At 38.3% G+C, this 22,953-nt stretch overlaps 1 protein-coding gene across 2 annotated transcripts in view; it reads right to left on the bottom strand.

The window, feature by feature from the left end:
• LOC126299462 (RNA exonuclease 1 homolog) overlaps positions 1 to 22,953 on the bottom strand; it is a 196,884-nt gene that overhangs the window by 110,735 nt on the left and 63,196 nt on the right. For both annotated transcript variants that reach the window (XM_049991383.1, XM_049991384.1), the window contains exon 3: positions 20,135 to 20,301. In XM_049991383.1, coding sequence (XP_049847340.1) covers positions 20,135 to 20,301 — 167 coding nt within the window. The remainder of the gene's footprint in view (positions 1 to 20,134; positions 20,302 to 22,953) is intronic.

A 22,953-nucleotide genomic window follows, 5' to 3' on the forward strand; every position in this document is an offset into this window, starting at 1 on the left:
AACAAGTGTACCTACTGATGATATGATTGCTGTTTTTATTTGTGAGCACTAATGGCTACTAAAGTCACAACGATACTCAATATTTACATTTTTTTACGAGTTCATAACAGTTTTATGGTAATATTACATTCATTATTCTAGTGAGCAAAGCACGTATAAATTTGTATATGTACCTACACAAATTTAAGTTACGTTTATGGTCTTCAAATGAGTAAACAGATCAATTAAAACGAAGTGAATAAACGGGTCAAATCTAATAAGATGAGCAAATGTGTAACTTTATGCACTGGTATGCAGCCAATTAAACCGTTTTTCAATTTTTTAACATCAACGAGAGAGACACGGTGATTGGGTATTTGTAGACTATTTCTGAAAAGAACTTAACTTTGTCATCCACACATTACTTTCATTCTTGGAAATAACTAGGTACTGAAAACAGCAAGCAGTCACGCTGTTTCTGATCGGTAAACTGCTAATCAAAAAACTATCGCTAGGTGGTAGCATGTATCGACACGATGATGGTGCCAACTCCCAGGTGAAATGGTGCCAACTCCCAGGTGAAATCGTGAGGCTGTAGGCACAAGATGAACGGCCTTCAACCGGAGCCTCACAGCGCTCAGACTCTATACGACCAGGGAAGTCGATTGACGTCACGACGGTCGAAATTACGCTTGGCGCATCAGAGTGACGCTAAGGAGAAGTGTTGCCGAAGTGAATCTAGCGTAATACTTTTTGTGCTGAAGATCATAACGAGATATAATAAAATTACGGTAATCAACTTATCAGGCTGTCCATTATTTCTTTAAGAGTGATACTAAGCTTTCCGCACAAGCATGCCTGTAAACGAAAAGTTGATATTTGTTCTTCATCAATAATGTCACACAATTCATCAAGAGCTACGGCAACAACCAAATTTTTAGTTGTTCTTGTATTGCTTCTTGCAGTCAATGTAAAACCTTGAATTGCGGTACCAACATCGTTTTCTCCTCAGAATGTGCTGCGGTCACTTCCAGCATACTTTTCTTTGTTTTTTTTTTTTGCTATCTCAGGGTCTGAAAATGGCTTCTGGTGTTTATCAATGCTGCTTCTGCAGATTTTTCTTGGCCGCTCATATAGCACTTTAGTAAGAAGCCGCCTGTAATTGTTCTTAATGAACTTCACTACCCACAGGAAAATTGTTAATGGAACTGCTGATGAATTGTTTCGTAGTGTCGCTTTAAATTGGCTCTTTTAACAAGAGCGACAATTTTGTTACATAGGGGCAAACTGGAATTCCAGGGCTATTGAGCAACACAAAACAATTTTGTTCAGTTCACCCAATCCAAAATTTTCCCTGTTAACTTTACTCTTTTTATGTTCCATATCAATGCAAAAAGGAATGTTATAAGCCCCGACAGCAATAAAACAAATTAAGAACAGCTCCATACGAGATCACAACTATAACGAAGAGACGATGAAATCTGTCTGTTTTGCTTAGTTTCTTTATAAAAATACCGCCGCCCTGCAAAAAGTGCTTGCCACTGTGCCACAAAAGAACCACTTCCAAGTCACAGGTCGCCAACAGTCTACACCAGACTAAAACATACAATTGTCATGTCAAATCAAAGTTTCATAAAACGGCAAAAAGCTTTCATTTGAGTTCAAGTTAACCCTCTGAGTTCCAACAATATTTTACAACAAAAGTAACCTTTATCATCATAGTAAGCAATGAATAGAACAACAAATGGCAATAAGTAAACAGGTAATTGTTTTAAGGAGATTGTTTTATTTTGAAACACAATTTAAAAATTTTTCAAAAATTAATCTTTATCATCATAATAAACAACAAATACAGTAAAAAAACCAGCAAAAAGTAAATAATCAACTGTTTTGAGGAGGTGGTGTCACTCTGGAACTACTAGCACATATAGTTTTCAAGTATTCATCTTTTCATGGGATATATGTCAAAGAAAATTCACATTTTTTCTAGACACAATCCCAAATCACGAAACTTCCATAAACTCATAATGCCCAACACAAACTACAGTGGAAATGTATTCGCAGTCGTGAATATGGGCAACCATCAGCTGTATAATGGAATGAAGACAATAAAAATTTGTGGCAGACTGGGACTCACCCCATCTTCCATATGTCATACGTGTCTACAACCTGTACTCATACCTCCATTATGTATATTCCTGTACATGGGAGACATTTTACTCAAAAGTCACTTGCCTGGTGTTAGCAGATAAATATGATATTGCAGTGCTTGTGTTATTCCAAATTACGATGCTGATTTCCTTCAGACATACATGCATGTATGAAGGAACAGGCACTGTGGTGACTATGGCTATTAGGAAACACAAGGTGGAATCCCAAATTTTTGTGACTGGTGCTGCCATCTGGAAAGTAGGAATAGTAGATCTTTGCACCACTAGGTGGCGAGAGCTGCATATCTGAGGAGTCAGTGTGCTGAGTGGCATTCAGCTGGGAGGACGTGTCGCGTGTTGACAGCGATTTCCGTAATGCTCTGAGTTTGGTGTGTGGTGATGTTACGATGGATCCGCGAACAGAACAAAGCGTGTGTATCAAATTCTGTGCAAATCTCGGGAAAAGTGCTACGGAGACCCTTGCAATGATTCAACAAGTGTTTGGGGGGCACAGAGCATTATCCGTATGCGTGAGTTTGAGTGGCACGTTCAGTTCAGGGCCGGCCGTACAGGCATCGAAGTGCAGATGAAGTGGGTATTGGTTATGGGACATGTCAACATATGTTGACTGATGAATTGGGCATGCATCGTGTCGCCGCAAAATTCGTGCCAAGGATCTTACTGCAAATCAGAAGGCACAGCGTGTTGAAATCTGCACGGACCTTCGTCAGACTGCATCTGGTGATTCAACCTTCTTGTCACAGGCTATCACTAGTGACGAGAGCTGGATTTACAGTTATGACCCAGAGACAAAGCAACAACAGTCCCAATGTAAGAGCCTCCAAGACCCAAAAAAGCGAGACAGGTGAAGAGCAAAGCGAAGAGCACAATCATCATTTTCTTTGATACCAAGGGAATTGTGCACAAAGAATTAGTCCCACCCAACCAAACAGTGAATTCCGCATACTACTGTGATCTTCTGCGACAGCTCTGTGAAAACATGCGGCGATGATGGCCCAAACTTTGGTGTCAAGGGAACTGGCAGCTGCATCACAACAACACGCCCTGTCAAAAGTCCTTGCTCACCAGGACCTTTTTGGTAAAAAACAACACGGCAGTTGTACCCCACCCACCGAACTCGCCGGCTTTGGCACCTTCTGACTTCGCGCTATTCCCAAAACAAACTCAAGTTGAAAGGCCGTTGATTCAACACTCTAGAGAGGATTAAAGAAGCATCGCTGGTGGTGGTAAACACCCTCAAAGAACAGGGCTTCTAGAAAATGTTTGACCAGTGGCAGAAGCGATGTGTATGTGCGGATGGGAACTACTTCGAGGATGAAGGTGACCATTAGTCTGAAGGCAGGGTTTTTAACAGATGGCAGCACCAGTCCTGAAAATTTTGGATAGCACCTCGTACATGAAATGTATTCGAAGTTGTAGGCACTGCAATATTATTTTTATCCATCGACATCGGGCAAGTAACTTTCAAGTAAAATCTCTGCCATCACTTGTCTACTGAAATGTGCAGGGCCTTCGTCGTGCTGAAATTGAATGGGATGATGAATAGACATGGGAACATTGTTCAGCATGTCTGACAGAACTTCTCACAGGAGTACCAGATACATGCAGCAATCAAGTTGCTCTGGGAGAATGTACAACCCTATTATACAGTCTTTGATGATGCCAACTCTCTCATGACCGTAACATTCTCTCAGTGTTTGTGACCGCCAGTTCCTATGTGATCACTGATCCTTGTTGTACATCCAACATGCCATGTTATTTTGTAAATTATTTTTTTTTAATCACCCTCTATAAAATGTAGATAGCTTTAGTCCTATCTACTTTCTGCACTGGTGCCTTCATGGTGTTGCAATTTTAATACCCATCAATGTACTTCAAGCAGTTAGAGAACTGAATTGTGGGGGTTACATCTTGCACCTCTTACTAACACACCCAAATGTTTCTGAAAAGTTAACACAGAGGAAGAACTTAGTCACTCTAAAGCAGTTATAACATCAATGTCTACAATTGTGAGGAATCTTAACAGAATTAGGAAAACACTACTGTTTAGTAAGTGTAACAAAGCAAACTGGGGAGTATCTGAGCAGTGAACAGCAAATATTCAACTCTAAAGGCAAAACTGTGGAGGAGAAATTGATAAAATTCAAAAGCATTATAAAATATGTCTTAGACTTGTATGTGCTGAGGAAGGTTATGAGGGAAAGACCCAATGTGACATAAAACCATGTTAGAATGTTGCTGAGAAAGCAAAGAGAGATTCACCACACATCACAGAAAAGTGAAAGCTGAATAAAGCCAGAATGAGTATAAGGAGTGCAACGCGAGAATCGTTCAGTGAATTCGAAAGTGAAATTTTGACATCTCATCTGACAAAAATTACAAAGACATTTCAATATTATGTAAAATCAGTAAGCAAAGCAAAATCAGTTCGGTTGCCCAGTGACCATACTGGTAGATGGCAGAGTGAATGCCAAAGTACTGAATTTAGTCTTCTAAAATTGTTCTCTGTGGAAGAATGTAATGCAGTTCCTCCTTTCAATGGTCGCACAAATGCCAAAATGGCAGTTATTGAGAGAAGTGACTGCACAATACAATGTCAACTGAAATACATCATGAATGGAAATGCATCTGGATGAGATGAGATTCTAAAGAGATTTTGTGAAGGAAATTGGTCTCCTTCTAACATCAGTTCATTGTAGGTTGTCAGAGCAACAATGGGTACCAATTGACAGGTAAAGTGAGATCATTACCATTTTCACAAAGGATCATCAGATAAATGTATACATCAGTCCAGATTTGTGACTGGATTATGGGCTTATTTGCAGATAGAACTCATGATTGTGTTTTTAACAGGATGAAATCAACACACATAAAGGTAATTTTGGGGACACTCCATGCGAGTGTTACTGGGCCATTATCAAGTGGATAATGTTGGAAGCTCCACAAGGCTGTTCACAGATCGTGCTGTCATCTATAGGAAGGCAGCAACGTCAAAAGACTGTAGTGAAGTGAAGGAAGACCCACAGAGGATCAACAATCAGTGCTGGGATTAGATGTCGACCTTAATTGATAATAAATATTAATGTACTGCACATAAACAAATGAAGAGATTCATTAGTATTTGAATATCCCATTGACAATAAATCACTGGAGATGGAAACCGTAAAATGATTACGAGTGCAGATCCCAAACAACACAAAAATAAGAGAAACTAGGCCACATACGGAGGCTTGGCTACAGTTATTTTTTCTGGGAATGAAATGATACTGGCAGCAACTATACCCTCTGCCACATATTGTGAAGTGGCTCGTGGAGTATAGATGTACATTTGAAAATCCTTATTTGTGATCTCGTTACTTTCTGCAACTGCTTCCACCTGGTGCTAACAAATTTATAGGCAAGAATGTGTGTAAATGGGTATGGCCTGTCTGTTTTATTTCAGTCTGGGCAGATACAAGGAAGACATGTTAAAAGGAATTGACAGCACACTTAGCACGGGATAAATAAAGGAAAGACAAAAGGGTAAAGAATAGTAGAAAGGAGAATAACATCTTGCATACCAAAATTGTGAACAATGTGGAAGTAATTTGATAGAAGTGAAAAAGCTTTCACCAATAAAAGAGCTCTATTGGTATCAGGTATGTATATGTGAATAAAGAAGTAGTTCTTGAAACAGTACATCTGGAGCACAGTGTTGTACAAGAGAGGAATGTGGGCCGTAGGAGATCCAGACATGAAGAAAGCAACAGCATTTGGAATGTAGAGGTACTGAGGTATGTTAAAAATTTGGCAGACAGATAAAGTACAAAGTGTAAGATTGGAATAGGGATTGGTGGAGGTGTGATCATAAGTAAGGAACTCTCCGACATGTGCCACAATTTGTTTAACCAAAACATTCTGTATGGCATGATGGAAATTTGAAGCCTGGTCTTCCCAAATGAGAGTCCAATGTCTAGTTCTTTAAATCTGATTCTTGTCAATAACTGAAATTTTAGTTTGGCAACTTACACACAGCAGAAGATTTCAATTCAATGACGGACTTTTTTTCCTTCACTTTGAAATATAATGCATTTTTAAAGGAGGGGAAAGGAGCTGTGGCCCTATTCTGCTGCACCAAAAATACATTCAGTCTATAACGGAATGTTAACCAACACAAACCAACACAGACATCATTTACTATATAAAAGATTGCTACAGATGAAAGTTCACGGCAACAAATTTAACTTAACATCTTTGAAATACTTCCACTGCACTCAAACCCATTTGCAAGCAGATAATGTTTCATGTGTTAGTTAAACAACATCCTTAACATGAATAATATTAATAACCGTCATCATCTATTTAATGATAGAATAATAGAAGCAGCGCATGCTGTTAGCAAATCAGTACTGTCCAAATGCCAATAAGGAAGAATATTTATATGCAATCTGAAGAAAATAGGTAATACATACAATTTACGATAAAATGATTTTAGCAAGATTAAAATGGATTACCAGAAAGCAAAACATGCATACTGGATTATTCATACACAAGGAATTACCACAAGGGGAAATGTGAGATACTGTTCCATCATTCAACTGGTGTGATTTAATGCTGATATGTCTAAAATGAGAAATATTGTATGTTTTGTTGATACTCTGCTTTAGTTTTCCCAGTACCTTAGTAATAACTGGATCATGTATAGAAAGAAGTAAGGTACAATTTCCTGAGTACCATGCCTTGCAGTCAACAAATATTTCTTGAATGACATCCTCTTTATCAATGAGTTGCAGATAGGTATGGGTATGTGCGACTCAGCATCTCCGCTATATGGTGAATTGCAATCTATCCTTTTCACAATTTAGTCCTGGATTTTCCACTGTTTGACTTATTATTAACAGTCATATATAAAAGTCTGTTGATTGAAAGAAAGATAATTAAGATTAGGCTTCACTGTGCCATCAACAGGGAGGTCATTAGAGATGGATCACAAACTAAGTTGGGGAAGGAAATCAGCTGTGCCCTTTTGCCTTTTGATGAAATCACTACAAAATTTACCTTAAGCAATTTAGGGAAATCATAGCAATCCTAATTTGAATGACCAGATTGGGATTTCAGTTGTCATTCTTCCAAGCAGGGGCCCAATGTCCTACAATTTCGCCACCTCACTTGGTATTTGCTTATCAGCATGTTGGGTTGTTTTGGGGAAGGAGAACAGACAACGAGGTCATTGGTCTCATCGGATTAGGGAAGGACGGGGAAGGAAGTCGGCCGTGCCCTTTAAAAGGAACCATCCCGGCATTTGCCTGGAGCGATTTAGGGAAATCACGCTTATCAGCATGTGGTTGACATTCAACTGACTTCATAAGATCTTAGTTTACTTCTCTTACAGTATGAATTATTGAACATGTGTTTGTTCTTAATACATGAAAAACTGTCTGCTTTTTCACTGTACTACAGTTAACTAGTACTTGTGCCATAACATCTGTATGTAAATAATATCAATTCCTTCTGTATTCATACCCAACAGTTGATGATGAATTTGTCCCAAAACATATCCAAATGTTGGTGAATAAGATATTGGTAGAGCTATAATGTGTTTGCGAAAATGTCATTCATCAAAGGGAATAAGTAATCTAATTTACCAGAATGCCACGCCAGCTGCTCAATTTCAGGATTCTTGTAATGAACAACATCATGAACAATGAACACTCAGTTTTTTATTCTTATGTGTGCACTATTGTACAGCACTGAGACGCGGTGATTCAAGAGATCAACATCAGACCAATAACACAAAATGTTCCCAGCTCAGCTCAATTCCATTTGCCCCTTTGATTTTTCCCCCTGGTACTTGGCACAATTTTCACTGCTGGTTATACTTTGTGTCAGCAATTTGTACAAGGTTAATATTTCATGTTTATTATAGGTCCTTTGTAAGTTAGATCAGCAGGTTCATATGTCTAGGTAGGTACTTCACATTTAGCACACAAATTGGAGGAAATCACATACTAAGGCATTATCAGTTTTATTCTACTTCTCAAATGATGTTCCATTTTGGACTGTAAATGTCTACACTGTGATGACTGTACCTCAATGCCCAAGTTGTATCCATACACTACACTCTTTTCTAAGTTACAAAGCTGTTTAAAACACAATAAAAACTTTAAATGTATTATTCCTGTATGTCCTGCATATCTCTGATCAAATTTGATGGTATCTGCTAACCAAATCTCAGCATAAATTTCCCTAGTACTCTAAAAATGTCTAAGGTTTCTCTCTCTCAATTTGATACATCTGCTTAACTTGTACTGGTTACAACACAGCAGTTACCATTGCCGGGAGAGAGGAGGGGGGGGGGGGGGGAGAGGGAGAGGGATAACTTTTTGTTAGTAAATGTGTGATACGTATATTTGTATGTATGAATATTAAAGTAAAGCCTCATGGTTGCTCAACTGAAAAGTGGCAGAGATGACTTCATGTCATTATTTACTGAACTGATCAACAGGGAACACAGTACCAGTAACCCAGTTTGTAACAGCAGTATATTGTTCTGCTCTCTGACACTTCAGATAAAAGCTCAATGCAAACTGCAAAATCCGTGATCCCTTTTAGGAATGAAATTTATTAATGTTTTGCTCCTTCCGTCAACTGTGCGAATGTATTTCACAAAGTCAGTGTGTTAATTTCCAAATATCCAATGATATTCATTTTAAACAAGTTTTTTTTTACTCTTTGTTTTTCAGACATAGGTGTACATACTGTGAGGCATGTTAAAACTGTGCGCAAGTGGGTCCCAAAACAGTTGACAGAGCAGCATAAGAAAATTTTGGTCAATAGCACCTGCAAATTTCTTGATCGACGAATTGGAAGGTGAGGATTTTCTGTGCTCTATTGTGACTGGAAATGAAACATGAGTGGCTCACTAGATGCCTTAGTTAAAAAGTCAGTCATCACAAGTGGTGTCACACCAATTCCTCATCTGCAGAATTCAAAACCACAATTTAGGGGGAAAAAATCATGGCCTTGGTGTTTTGGGAACAAAAACACATCATTTTGGTTGAATTTCTTCCTCGTGGGGAGACCATCAATGCATAACAACATTACGCAACCCTACAAACCTCAAAAGGAGCATTCAGAATGGGGGTGAGTACTGATGAGAGAATTCAGCTTGTTGCACGACAATGCCTGTCCTCAGACAGCCTTAACCACCAAGGTACTCTTAGACTCATTTGGCTGGGATATTTTGAACCACCTACCATATTCCCCTGACTTGGTGTCTTCAGATTATAATCTTTTTATCTCCCTAAAGGCACACATGAACTGAATTAAATTTTCCACCGAAAAACAGGTGCAGAAAGAGGCTCTGAAATGGGAAAAGAAGCTGGTGGCATCAGCAATAACCTGTAATTTTTTTTTTCAAACACACATTCCCCCCCCCCCCCCCCAAATAAATAAATTAATTAATTAAAGTCTAGTACACTTACTTTCTGAATATGCCTTGTAACATAATAAAGCAATCGACTTTTAAAATACAACAGGGGAATTGTTCTTGGTCTATTACTGTAGGGTTGTTCTTCCAATAAAATCATTGTAAATTTGAATAATTTCTACACAAAAAAAAACACAATTTAGTCCACAATATCTAATAATACAATGGATTCCCTTCTGATGTATTTATGGGATACACAGAATGTATGTATTTGTAAATCTGTGTATTTCAATTTTTGTTCCAGCTTCATATAACATATCTTGTCTCCAAATAATGCTGCCAACTTAGAAGATTCTGTAAAGTAGTCTAGTATGATATTTAAGTAGAGTAACAAATCAGTCTTTGCCTTAAGTGACAGCAGCTGGAATCTCTTCCTGTGCACTTTGAGAAATTCAAACCGATCATTAAAGCTCAATATTTATTTATTTAATTTTTACTTATACTGCTTTTGATTATGATGTATTAAGGTATCTTGAAATATTTCCTTAGTGGTGGTGAAAGTATCTCCATCCTCCATACTTTTCTCCTAGTTTTAATACAAATGCATTGCCCTTTTCTTCTTATTAAGAATACTTCACAAAATTGTTACAGGTCAATGGAGTTTTCAAGTTAGTTCATTGTGCCCCAATTACAATTTCTCAGTAATGGCTCAATGTAACAGCAGCAAAATGGGATATGTAAATGAAAAACTTCTCTTACTGGTAGAAAATTTAGTGCAGTCTCAGTTAGTACTTACTTACGTTTATTCAGCTTTCTCTCCACAGTTGTTCCCTTTTCCTCCAGAGGCCTAATTTCTCTATATCAAGTGTTTTGAGTCACTCTATGTCTGCTCTGAAATGGAAGGGCAGAACTGAGAACTGTGAAATAAAGATGGAGTAGGCAGCACTGAAAGAAAATGGGCAGTTATAAAAGAACTTTAAGGAACTATACGGAATATGACTGCGATTTTTTTTTCCTTTTGTAGTAGAAAATTTTATTACGGATACTACCAAGCAGTAATAAAGGTTTATGGGCTTAAGTGCACAGGAAGACATATTCCAAAGCTAGTTTTGTTCATCGAGAAAGTCACTGTAGACAAAAGATTTACACAGTTTTGACCAACATAAGACAAGAATCAGATGCTGCTTTCATTAAGGAATCATTTCAGCAATCACTATCACAGTTGCAATAGTACATCAAACTTAGAATTTCATTTGCAAACTTAGAATTTCATTTGTTTTAATTTATCAACACAACTCACACTCACATGATGTAGATTACACATCAAGATTTCAGTCAATCTTAATTCAACAAAACAAATAAAGTATGTTGGCAAGACAGTGCAACAGAATCAAGAGTGAAGCCCGACGACAAGTAGGAGTAACATAGGGCTAAAAAAATTGAACGACTAGATTACAATAGGAAATTTCTGCTCCTATATCTCGTCAGATGGGAAATTTTTGGTCAAACAAAATGGCTTTGGAGCCTCATCAGGATCATGGGTCAGAAATTGCTTTATATGATTTCTTTCTACAAACATTACAGAAAACCAAAAGGTTAAGCTCAAAGACTATACAAAAATAACACACTGAGCTGAAAGATTTGTTTAGCAGCTACATGGAGATAGTTTCAAAGTGCTACATGGAGACAGTTTCAAAGTGTTGCATTGCAAGCAGACTCAACATTTAACTTTAAAGATAACTGTGCTGAAGAAGCTAGATGGATATATCATTTAACATTGACCTACTTCTTTCGATAGTAAATCAGGAACTTATTGGATACTATTTGTGTGTAAACAGCTAACTAATAATGTAATACTTCGCTTTCGCTCTAATCCCAACTTCAACTGTCTACCTGAGTAGTTTCTTTTCCTCCTGTACACTACAGTATTTGGCATTATTGAAGACATAACTAAACCTGAAAAACCACTGAACCACTTTAGAAATTCATTAACCGAATCATTCCTACCAAATGCTGTATCTAGTTGGCAAACTGAAATGTGTTCGTAAGTCAGCAGTAACTTAACTATGATGAGCTCAATATTCAACAGTACAGTGATATCAAATGACACATGCCTTATTAAATTAAGCTGTCTCAGTTGAAAGTTCTCAGATTTTTCATAAAGCATTACACATTTAAGTTTTCTCCATCAACTTTCTGTAAATGTACTAACCTATTATTTTTCTCACCTATTGTATAGTACTGATAACAGGAGGACATTCTTACACAGTTCCTCAAAACAAGATCGTGCAGAGGTACAGCTGATTAATTCTTTATTGAAATGACACAGACAATCCACAAATGTCTATGTTGACAGATGACTCCTGTAAGTGCAGTGTTCTGGACAGTACAGGAACAAGTGCTTTTGTTAACAGTGTAAATATATTTTGGGACCCAAGGCGAGATGCAGCCACCAGATACATACCATATTGAGTTAAGCAAATCCTATTCACTAGATGTTAGCGCCACACATGAAGTCCTCATAATCGTCTAACATGGATGAAACTGTGTGGAAGTTGCCAGCTTCACATCTAGGAAGCCAAAAGAAATCGATATCATGTTCTAATTGTTAATTAAAAGTGGCACAACCCACTGCATGGTGTCTCCTAAGAAAGAATATACTAGGTTAATTGCAACTACAGATTAAGAAAAATTACTGCCATAATCTTCAGATATGGGGCAGACAAGATATGCATGAACTGTAGGTCATGAGCAAGATACCAAACTTGCCTCACTGGCACCAATGTGTTCATGAACCCCTGATTTTACTCCGACATCCACAATCTCCTATTTTAACATCCGATTTCTTTTTGTGGGATTACATCAGGTATGGTGTGTGCATGGCCCAGCTTGACCAAAACAGTTAGGCGATTCAAATAAATGCATCTCTTACACTGTAGAATGAATAACTGATGATATGTTGGAGTGAGCTTAGGATGAAATGGACTACTGTCCAGACATTTTGCATGACACAAAGCACTCTCATATGCACGCCTGCAACAGACAGATGTCAGCACTTGTGGTGGCAAATTTGTAAACTGCTCAGAGATACATGAAACCTATGGGTTGAAAACTTATTAAAATGGTCATCACTAGAGACTACTGTGGACTGTGTGCATCATTTAAACGAAGAATGAATTCATATTACTGTTGCACCATCATCTTTGATAATCTTCTGTTTTGAAGAAAATTACAGTGAGTCCAAAAAATCACACATTTTCATCAAAAAAATTACAATGATGCTGAACAGCCCTAATTCTTTGACTCAACTGATGCTGAAACAACTGTTACTGCCTGCCAAGGTACAAGTCTCAGGACGACAACAAATTTATGTCTTGAAATATCAGTTTACTCACCTCATACTACTTCTGCAACACTTATACAGTTAGTTCGATTTGACTGTCATTTGTTAAATAGCTCTCTGCCGTTATTCCTCAAATTTTCACTTCATGAACTGGTACCTATATTTCTGGAGCAATTAGATATCAACCTTCAATAATAGCTGTTCTGTAGGAACAGTTTCTTAAGCTGCTTCTTTAATACAATAGAATTTAATTTACTTTTCCACATAGTTCTTAGATCCCCAGGCTTCTTTACTTTCAAACAATTTCCACACACCTAGACATTTTAGAGAGACAAGACCTCTCATCACATAAATTGTCTTTGTCTCTTTCTGTGAATGTTATATTTCTACAGCAAATAAAGTTTCTTATACAACAACAAAGTGAACACTTGTCAGCTCCACAGAAAAAGTCGATATTTTTACAGCAGAAATAAACATTTTCAACAAATTATTCTTTAGTTCATAACACTATGATAAATGCTTTTCCTGTAAGTACATTCTTTTTCGATTCACTATTCAAGAATTTCTTCAAAATATGCTGTCACAACCTCTTCACTAGGCCCAAAATGTTTTCCAGTGACAAATATCTTTATATGAGGCTATAAGTTAGAGGCTGCCAAATCTGATTAAAATGGTGTAGGTTCCAACAACTTGTTCTTCCACTTGCAATTACCCCCCCCCCCCCCCCCTCTCCCCCATTCCAACCCAAAGAACGTTTTTCAGGAGGCACATCATTCTGATAAATATTACCCCTCCTTCCCCTTCTGCAATCCAGTCTCTTTTAACATTGTTTTCCATCCAATTGGTCTAACAATCAGACTTACACAGTATTTACCATTATGTTTGCAGGGTAATCCATCAGAAGAATTACTTTTGAGTATCAAATAATATTTCACCACACAACATTTCAGAAAAATGAAAAATCGACTCTTCCTCTTTTGGTGCCAGGGGCTTCCATCTCAAAATTTCTAACAATTCTGATTGTTATTTTGTTTCTGACATGAAGTGATGGTTCCACACCTCATCCCCCAACAAATTAATGCATAAAATATTTTTTCTAATGTTTAAACATTGCTGATAAATTCCTTTTATTCATAGATGATCTGTCTTTGCAAATAAATGAGAGACAGTTTGTTTATTAATTTACTTTCTATCATCATTCAATAAATGTTGCACCCATATCACACAAAGCTTCCTCTAATTAATGTTCCAAGTAAAATGTGGCACAGTCTTCACTGTGATATGCCTATGGCATCAGCTATTTCACACACACTTCATTGTTTATCTTGCAACACCATACTGAGAACTTCCTCAATCTTCTACGGCACATTTTTGATGCACCATCTTCATGACAGTTGCAGGCATATTTGAATTCAGCTGCCTATTTCTTAACTGGTGGAAATGAAGAAGCACACTTAGGGCTTTGTCAGCTTTGGATAAATTTACACTGGTGGCAAAATGTTCAAAAAACAACATTTTATTTGAAAAATGGACACAACATACCTAATTTAAAAAAAACATTTAAGCAAAATTATTTGGCAGCTCAAGTTGAAACTTGATTCACAACAGTACTTCACACAACATGTACAAAACATCTAAATTTCGTTGGTATTCTATGTGATCTCTGTGCCAGTCCAAAAACTTTTACCTTGTCCTCATGTGCATGTTCTTTGAAATATGTTTCTAGCTTCTTAATCAATGTACTTTTCATGCAATAAGACTTTTGTCTTCAAAGTTAACAATAGCTGACACTATGTCAAATCAGGACCCAAAACATTAAAATATCTTCGTGCGCATGTGCATTTTGTACTTTCCACAGCCTTGAGAAAGTTAAAAAAAAGTCCTTATCCAAAAACTACCTTGAGCAGTTAATAGTGATCTGACTCATGAAGGTAACATCTTAGATCTGCTGGCAACAAACATACCCAAACTACTCAACTCATGAGAACACGGCAAGTACCACAGCCTGATTTCCCAGAAACTTCGCAGAGTGGAAAAGGAGTCAAAATAAGTGAACACACGTCTTAACTTATCCGTAGATCTTCAACCGTTTCAGAAAAATTAACACTCAAAGTTTTCAAGTTCCTGTGTATGCCTTTCACCGGGTGATATCCTCAGACAAAATGGTGGCCCAATAGTTAGGGTCATGACTTCTTAATTTTGCGTCCCATGTTCGAAATGCGGTTATCCCCTTTATTTTTATTTTCGTTGTTCATTTATACACCTGTCTCTGTAGAAAGTTACTACAAAACATTTTCCAGTGTATACTGATGTAACATTGTCCTTATTCATCTACAAATTGCTTATCAGACGAATAAAAAGAAAATTATTTGAAATTGTTTTCAGAGAAATTCCAACAGCTTATCTTGATTCATAATCAACTGCAAGTGCCAGTTTGCAGAAAAGTGATCAGTTCTGCATGGTCTGCTACAAAATTATTGCCGACATGTGGAATATTCACCAGTGTTAATGATGTTTCTTTCTCGAGTGTGAATTATACGAAAACTGTCACTGTGGCAAACCTGCCTTTGTACAATATTCATGGTGTTATGAATATCTGTGTTTCGAATGTTTCCATGATTGGTATTGTCCAAGGGAACACACAAATTTTCCTGAAGAATAAATATATGAATAAAATATAAGAATTAATATGCGAATGAAATATCAGAAAATGTGATTTAAAAAGCACCATATACACATACATTCTATAACAAATATGTGACACTTACTGTGAAGCCCAGTTGTAATTTCACATTTAATATAACACCATTGCACCCATTAATTTGACAAGAAACGTTCATGTAGTAATCTTCTACGGACATAGAAAATAAGTGAAAACAATAAAAATAAAATAAATAAAAACAATACTCAGGCTTCAAACAAAGAGAGCAAAATTAATAGGCCACAATGCTAACCATTGGGTCACCACTGCATCTGATGATATCGCGCCACAAAAGACACATGCAGTATCTCGAAATCTTGGAATCTTTTATCATCATTTTTTTCAGAAATGGTCAAGTACATGCGTTCACTAATTTTCACTCCTCTTACGCTGAAAGAAGTCTGTGGAAATCGGGGTACGGCACTTGCCACGTTCTCCTCATCAGTAAGCGTAGAACAGGAATTCGGTGATCATAAAACCATTACAGCATCCCTGAATACAGATGTAAATAAAAATACAAAGACAGATAGGAAGATCTTTCTGCTTAACAAGAGTGAAAAGAAACAGATTTCAGATTACCTGAGCAGTCAGCATGAGAGTTTCATCTTCAGTACTAACAAGGTTGAGTATCAATGGACACAGTTCAAAAGCCGTTGTACAGTACACTTTAAATATGTACATCCAAAGCACAGTTGTGATGATGGAAAAGACCCACTGAAGTTCAACAGCCATGTTAGAAAGCTGCTATGAAAGCAAAGAGAGGTTCACCAATGACAGGAAGCCTAACAGACAAACAAACAAATGAATGTAGCCAAAATTAGCTAAGTAGGGTCATGAATGAGGCGTTCAATGAATTCAAAAGTAAAAATCTGTCTACTGACTTGACAGAAAATCCTGAGAAGTTTTGGTCTCGTGTTATATCATTACACAGATGGAAGCCATCTTTACAGACACTCTGGGACAACAATGACACCGAAAAGCCCAAAATACTAAACGTCTTTTTCTACAACTGTTTCAGAGTGGAAGATCACACTGTAGTACCTCTTCAGAGGCAATGGTGGTCCAATGAATCTGAAGAGATGTTTAGCATTGTGGTTTATTAAATCATTGCACGAATGACAAAAGGCTGATACCAAAGTGACCATAGTATAGAAAAGCAAATGAAATCACCCAACAGAAGGAATGCCACTGGACATGGCAGGATTCCAATAAAATTCTACAGATAGTACGTAAAAGAACTTGACCCTCTTTAGCAGCAGTATACTGTAGGTCTCTGGAGAAGAGTAATGTTCCTGATGTAAAAAGGCACAGGTCGTTTGCATTTTCAAGAAAGGTCGTCAAATAGTTGCAAAACCTATAGTCTGTATCTCTGACATTGGTTAGTTGTAGAATTTTGGAACACATATTATGTTCACATAGTGACATTTCTGGAGACCAAAATCTTTAGAAATCAACATGGGTTGCAAAAACAATGGTCATGTGAAACCCTGCTTGATCTGTTCGTCCATGATACCCAGAAGGTGGTACATACTGGTGCCTAGGTAGATGCTGTGTTCCTTGACTTCTGTAAGGCATTCAATAAAATTTCACCTTGCCACCTAACTAACAAAATGGGGCGTACAGAACATCAGGCAAACTGTGTGATTGGCTTGAAGAGCTTCTAGAAACAGAACACATCATCTTATTCTCAATGGAGAGAAGCCTTCAGATGTAAAACTGACTTCAGGCATACCCCAAGAGAGTGTTATAGATCCATTACTTTTTCTCACAGTACACAACATTGGAAATTTCATAATACACTCCTGGAAATGGAAAAAAGAACACACTGACACCGGTGTGTCAGACCCACCATACTTGCACCGGACTCTGCGAGAGGGCTGTACAAGCAATGATCACACGCACGTCACAGCGGACACACCAGGAACCGCGGTGTTGGCCATCGAATGGCGCTAGCTGCGCAGCATTTGTGCACCGCCGCCGTCAGTGTCAGCCAGTTTGCCGTGGCATACGGAGCTCCATCGCAGTCTTTAACACTGGTAGCATGCCGCGACAGCGTGGATGTGAACCGTGTGTGCAGTTGACGGACTTTGAGCGAGGGCGTATAGTGGGCATGCGGGAGGCCGGGTGGACGTACCGCCGAATTGCTCAACACGTGGGGCGTGAGGTCTCCACAGTACATCGATGTTGTCGCCAGTGGTCGGCGGAAGGTGCACGTGCCCGTCGACCTGGGACCGGACCGCACGCCAAGACCGTAGGATCCTACGCAGTGCCGTAGGGGACCACACCGCCACTTCCCAGCAAATTAGGGACACTGTTGCTCCTGGGGTATCGGCAAGGACCATTCGCAACCGTCTCCATGAAGCTGGGCTACGGTCCCGCACACCCGTAGCCCCGCACACCGTTAGGCCGTCTTCCGCTCACGCCCCAACATCGTGCAGCCCGCCTCCAGTGGTGTCGCGACAGGCGTGAATGGAGGGACGAATGGAGATGTGTCGTCTTCAGCGATGAGAGTCGCTTCTGCCTTGGTGCCAATGATGGTCGTATGCGTGTTTGGCGCCGTGCAGGTGAGCGCCACAATCAGGACTGCAAACGACCGAGGCACACAGGGCCAACACCCGGCATCATGGTGTGGGGAGCGATCTCCTACACTGGCCGTACACCTCTGGTGATCGTCGAGGGGACACTGAATAGTGCCCAGTACATCCAAACCGTCATCGAACCCATCGTTCTACCATTCCTAGACTGGCAAGGAAACTTACTGTTCCAACAGGACAATGAACGTCCGCATGTATCCCGTGCCACCCAACGTGCTCTAGAAGGTGTAAGTCAACTACCCTGGCCAGCAAGATCTCCGGATCTGTCCCCCATTGAGCATGTTTGGGACTGGATGAAGCGTCGTCTCACGCGGTCTGCACGTCCAGCACGAACGCTGGTCCAACTGAGGTGCCAGGTGGAAATGGCATGGCAAGCCGTTCCACAGGACTACATCTAGCATCTCTACGATCGTCTCCATGGGAGAATAGCAGCCTGCATTGCTGCGAAACGTGGATATACACTGTACTAGTGCCGACATTGTGCATGCTCTGTTGCCTGTGTCTATGTGCCTGTGGTTCTGTCAGTGTGATCATGTTATGTATCTGACCCCAGGAATGTGTCAATAAAGTTTCCACTTCCTGGGACAATGAATTCACGGTGTTCTTATTTCAATTTCCAGGAGTGTATTTTGTGGATGATAGTGTAGCACATAGAGAAGTCGCAACACTAGAAACATGTAGAGAAATGCAGGTAAACCTGCAGAGGATCGGCCCTTGGTCATGGAGTGGCAATCAACCCTCAACAGCAAGAAATGTAATGTATTGCATTTACTCAAATGGAAAGACCCATTACTATATGATTACACAATTGCAGAAAAATCACTGGGTGCAGTTACTTGCACAAAGTATCTAGGAGTATGCATATGGAATGATTTAAAGTGGAATGGCTTCATAAAACTAACTGTAGCAAAGGCAGATTCCAGACAGATTCATTGGAAGGATCCTTAGGAAATAGTCTGTTAACAAGGAGGTAGCTAACAAAACCCTTGTTTGACTACTGGAAATGAAATGAGCATACAGCATAGCTGGCCGGGAGGCCCCATCCGGGAAAGTTTGGCCGCCAAGTGCAAGTCTTATTTCAGTCGACACCACATTGGACGACTTGCACGCCGGTGATGAGGATGAAATGATGATGAGGACAACGCAACACCCAGTCCTCGAGTGGAGAAAATCTCCAAACTGGCCAGGAATCGATCCCAGGCCCACTTGCATGGGAGGTGAGCACGTTACCATCCAGCTAAGCAGGCAGACTGACTAGTATTTAAATACTGCTCATCAGTGTGGGATCCATACCAGACAGGATAGATATAGGAAATGCGAAAGATACAACAAAGAGTAGCACATTTCATTACAGGTTCATTTAGTAAGCACAAAAGCATCATGGAGATGATCAACCAATCCCAGCGGCATATACTACAAGAGAGGCGTCCTGCATCATTGTGTGATTTACTGTTAAAGTTCCAACCCCAAACATTCCTAGAAGAATCAACAAATAGATTTCTTCCTCCTGCATAAATACAACAAGATCGTGAAGATAAATTTAGAGAGATCTGATTCTACACTGAGGCTTACCAGCAATTGTTCTTCCCATGAACTATTCGCGATGAACAAGAAAGGGGGGGAAATGACGGTGGTACACGAAGTACCCTCTGCCACACACTGCAAGGTGGCTTGTGGAATGTAGATGTAGATTAAGTAGTGTTATTAATATGAAGCTACACTTATATTATGAAAAATAAGTACAATTTTCAACATTACAGTAAAAAAATACATTATTGTGTTCTCTTTAATCTCATGTTTCCTAAAATCTATTTTGTTTTTAAGTAAAGGAAACAGTAAATCAATCATTAAATGATATAATTAGCAACTAAGAACTTTTCATCTCATTTCACTCCCAATCTCCTCTTTTCATGTAGCCTTAACCAATAAAAAACTTACCTTGTTCTGTACTGGCTCAGGGACACACGTCACTTGTCTTGGTTCATATTCTTGAAATATACGTAAGCATTCCTTAGTTACATCATCTTCATCTGAGCTTGAACTGTCTTCATCACTAGCAGCAGAATCTACACCAGTTTCAAAATTTTGTTCTTCAGATATTCTCCCTAAAACAAACACAATAATTTTATTATAGAATAAATATACTGTACAGCAATAGCACAGGATCCAAGTAAGTCACAGAATATCATTTTCTGGATGAAAATGATGAGAAACGCAGAGAGAGAGAGAGAGAGAGAGAGAGAGAGAGAGAGAGAGAGAGAGAGAGAGAGAGAGAGAGAGACGAGGAAAAATATTCCAAGGACCGCAATCTGCTACGCACACTGGCCTTTTATAACTTGAAGTTAGAGCTGTTGGCAAGATGAGCAGTCAACATAGACCATGAAAACATGTCCAAGCAGACGTGCCCCCTCTTCCCTCATGTCTTATGCAGGCCCACTAGAACATTCTCAAACTGTCTTTAGATTTCCCTATTTTATGTAATTCAGTTGCATTGCCATTTTTTGACATATGAGCATGGGAAAAACCATTTTCTGTTTTTAGCTCAATGTGTGAGAAAACTTTTACATTGTTCTTGAGTCCTCTTTGTCTGTCTATATTTTACATTCAAAGTACGTGTTCTTTCTCACATTCTACATTTATGGTAGTGTGTCCCTTTTCCTCTTTCAGTCAGAAAATAGTCATTCTGATGATCCTAGTTTACTTTTATGACACTCTATCCAGCAATTGTTTTCTATACAACAAAAACTTCTGTTTTAGGTTATTACAACTCCATACTATCTATGTATTTGTCAGTTATGATGACAAAGTACCTTTTTCTTTATTTATTTAAAATCAATGCTGCTTTGTGTTTCAATTGTTCTAGTTGGGCCAACTTTTAAAGCAAACTTTTATATTTACCTTTTCAGAATAGTTCAACATGTAAGCATGCCAACTACCCTTTACTCCACTCCTTAGAGTGCTGCACAAACACGTTTCTCTATTCTACATGACACTATTGTTTGAGTTCATCATTCAATAGCATTCTGTCATTAACCACACCATACAGCAGTAATGTATGCAACATTAGTCAACATACAAGTTAACTAACCAAGAAATGAAACTTGTGTAAAATAAAGCAGACAGTACCAACAGTTGTAAAACTTATGAGAAGTACAAGCTATTTTCAAAACAACGAAGTACCTAAGTCTGCATCCCACTGATATTAATGTATTAAATTAGTGTTCTTTTCTTAGATTTTTTAATGGTCAGGCCTTAATTTCACATTATTCCACATAATTGGGTAAGAGTTAAAAAAATTTATGGCTGCAAATCTCACCCATTTCTGTGTAATATTAAGTCTGAGTGATCAATAATGTAAGTCATTTCTCCTCCTAGTATTATATATACGAATGTTGTTCTTATTCTTAAACTGTGATTAATTATCAGTAACTTCCTAAGGGAGTAAATAAACTGAGAGGCAGATGCTGGTGTGCCAAATTGCATAACAAGAATCTACATTGGACATCATTACACACTTCTGTGCAGTAACACTTTCTTCCTCAATGAAGACAACAGTGAATGAGAATATAAAAAGTAAACCACAAATTTTGAGATTTTCGTTTCCCAGATATACTTCTGTTATACAAAAGTTGCAAAGCTCTGATGTTTAAGACGGCAATCTATAACATGTTATATCCAGTTCAGATTCTTATCAATGTAAACATGTAGGAAAATGTAAACATGTGGGAAATTACAATATTCTGCAAGTGATTAGTTTCCAGTCTTGCGCAATCAGGTCTTGAGCAGTACAGAATTACATGTATTGTGTCTTATGTAAGTTAAAAACTAAACCTTTAAAAATTTCCACACCACATCTGGTGAACAAACATAAAACAAATGTAAATTTCTTTGTTGTAATAATGTATATTAATCCTCAAGCAGGCACACCACATTTTCATTAGTCGAATAGGCATGTGAGATTTTTCATACCCCACAACTTAATTAACATAACACGGTCTCAAACTCTACAAAAATTGTGTTTATTTTGCGAATACCGTTACTGAGCATTTACTTTTTTTTAACCTGTTTGATTATTTGAAATTCTTTAGATAACAATTTAAATATATCATAAAAAGTTAATACAAAGTGTTTCGCTTGAGGTTTACTTTATTTTTCAGTTTAGTCATTAGGACTTAGTCATTACAATTATTGCAACAGTAAGCAATTGTCAAATGTTTCTTACAAACTTTTTGCATATATTACATATAATGGTTGTTGATACATCTTTTTCTCGGCCACAAATTACACACCTCCCACATTTCTTGCTTGCTAATCCTTGAAAAGTAGATGGACATACATACGTCATTCTTTTCCAAGAGTTTTTGATATTTAATCAAGAATGAAAAAATGCCATCAGGAAGACACATTATTTTGGATCTTTCAGTTAGATGAGGCTTCATCAACACCATTGCTAAATTCTTCAAAAAATTCTTCTTGCATAATAAGGGTTTTGTGAATTTCAGGTACACAAAACTTACGCACTCACAAAACTTACGCACTGATTCCTGCGACATTCGTGAAAGAGTGAAAGATGCACATTGGACATATCCTTATTATGCACAAGACATTGTATGCATTACATGATTGATCCACAGTGTCAAAGTCCCCTTTTCTCATGTCGTAGACCGTTATTATTTCAAGCTTTTTTTTGTTTTATCATCCAGTATTGGTAGTTCATGCATCGTGGATAGCAATATCATCGATCTGTTTCTCTCATG

Source organism: Schistocerca gregaria, chromosome X (genome assembly GCF_023897955.1).
Source record: "Schistocerca gregaria isolate iqSchGreg1 chromosome X, iqSchGreg1.2, whole genome shotgun sequence".
In the NCBI taxonomy this organism is placed as follows: domain Eukaryota; kingdom Metazoa; phylum Arthropoda; class Insecta; order Orthoptera; family Acrididae; genus Schistocerca; species Schistocerca gregaria.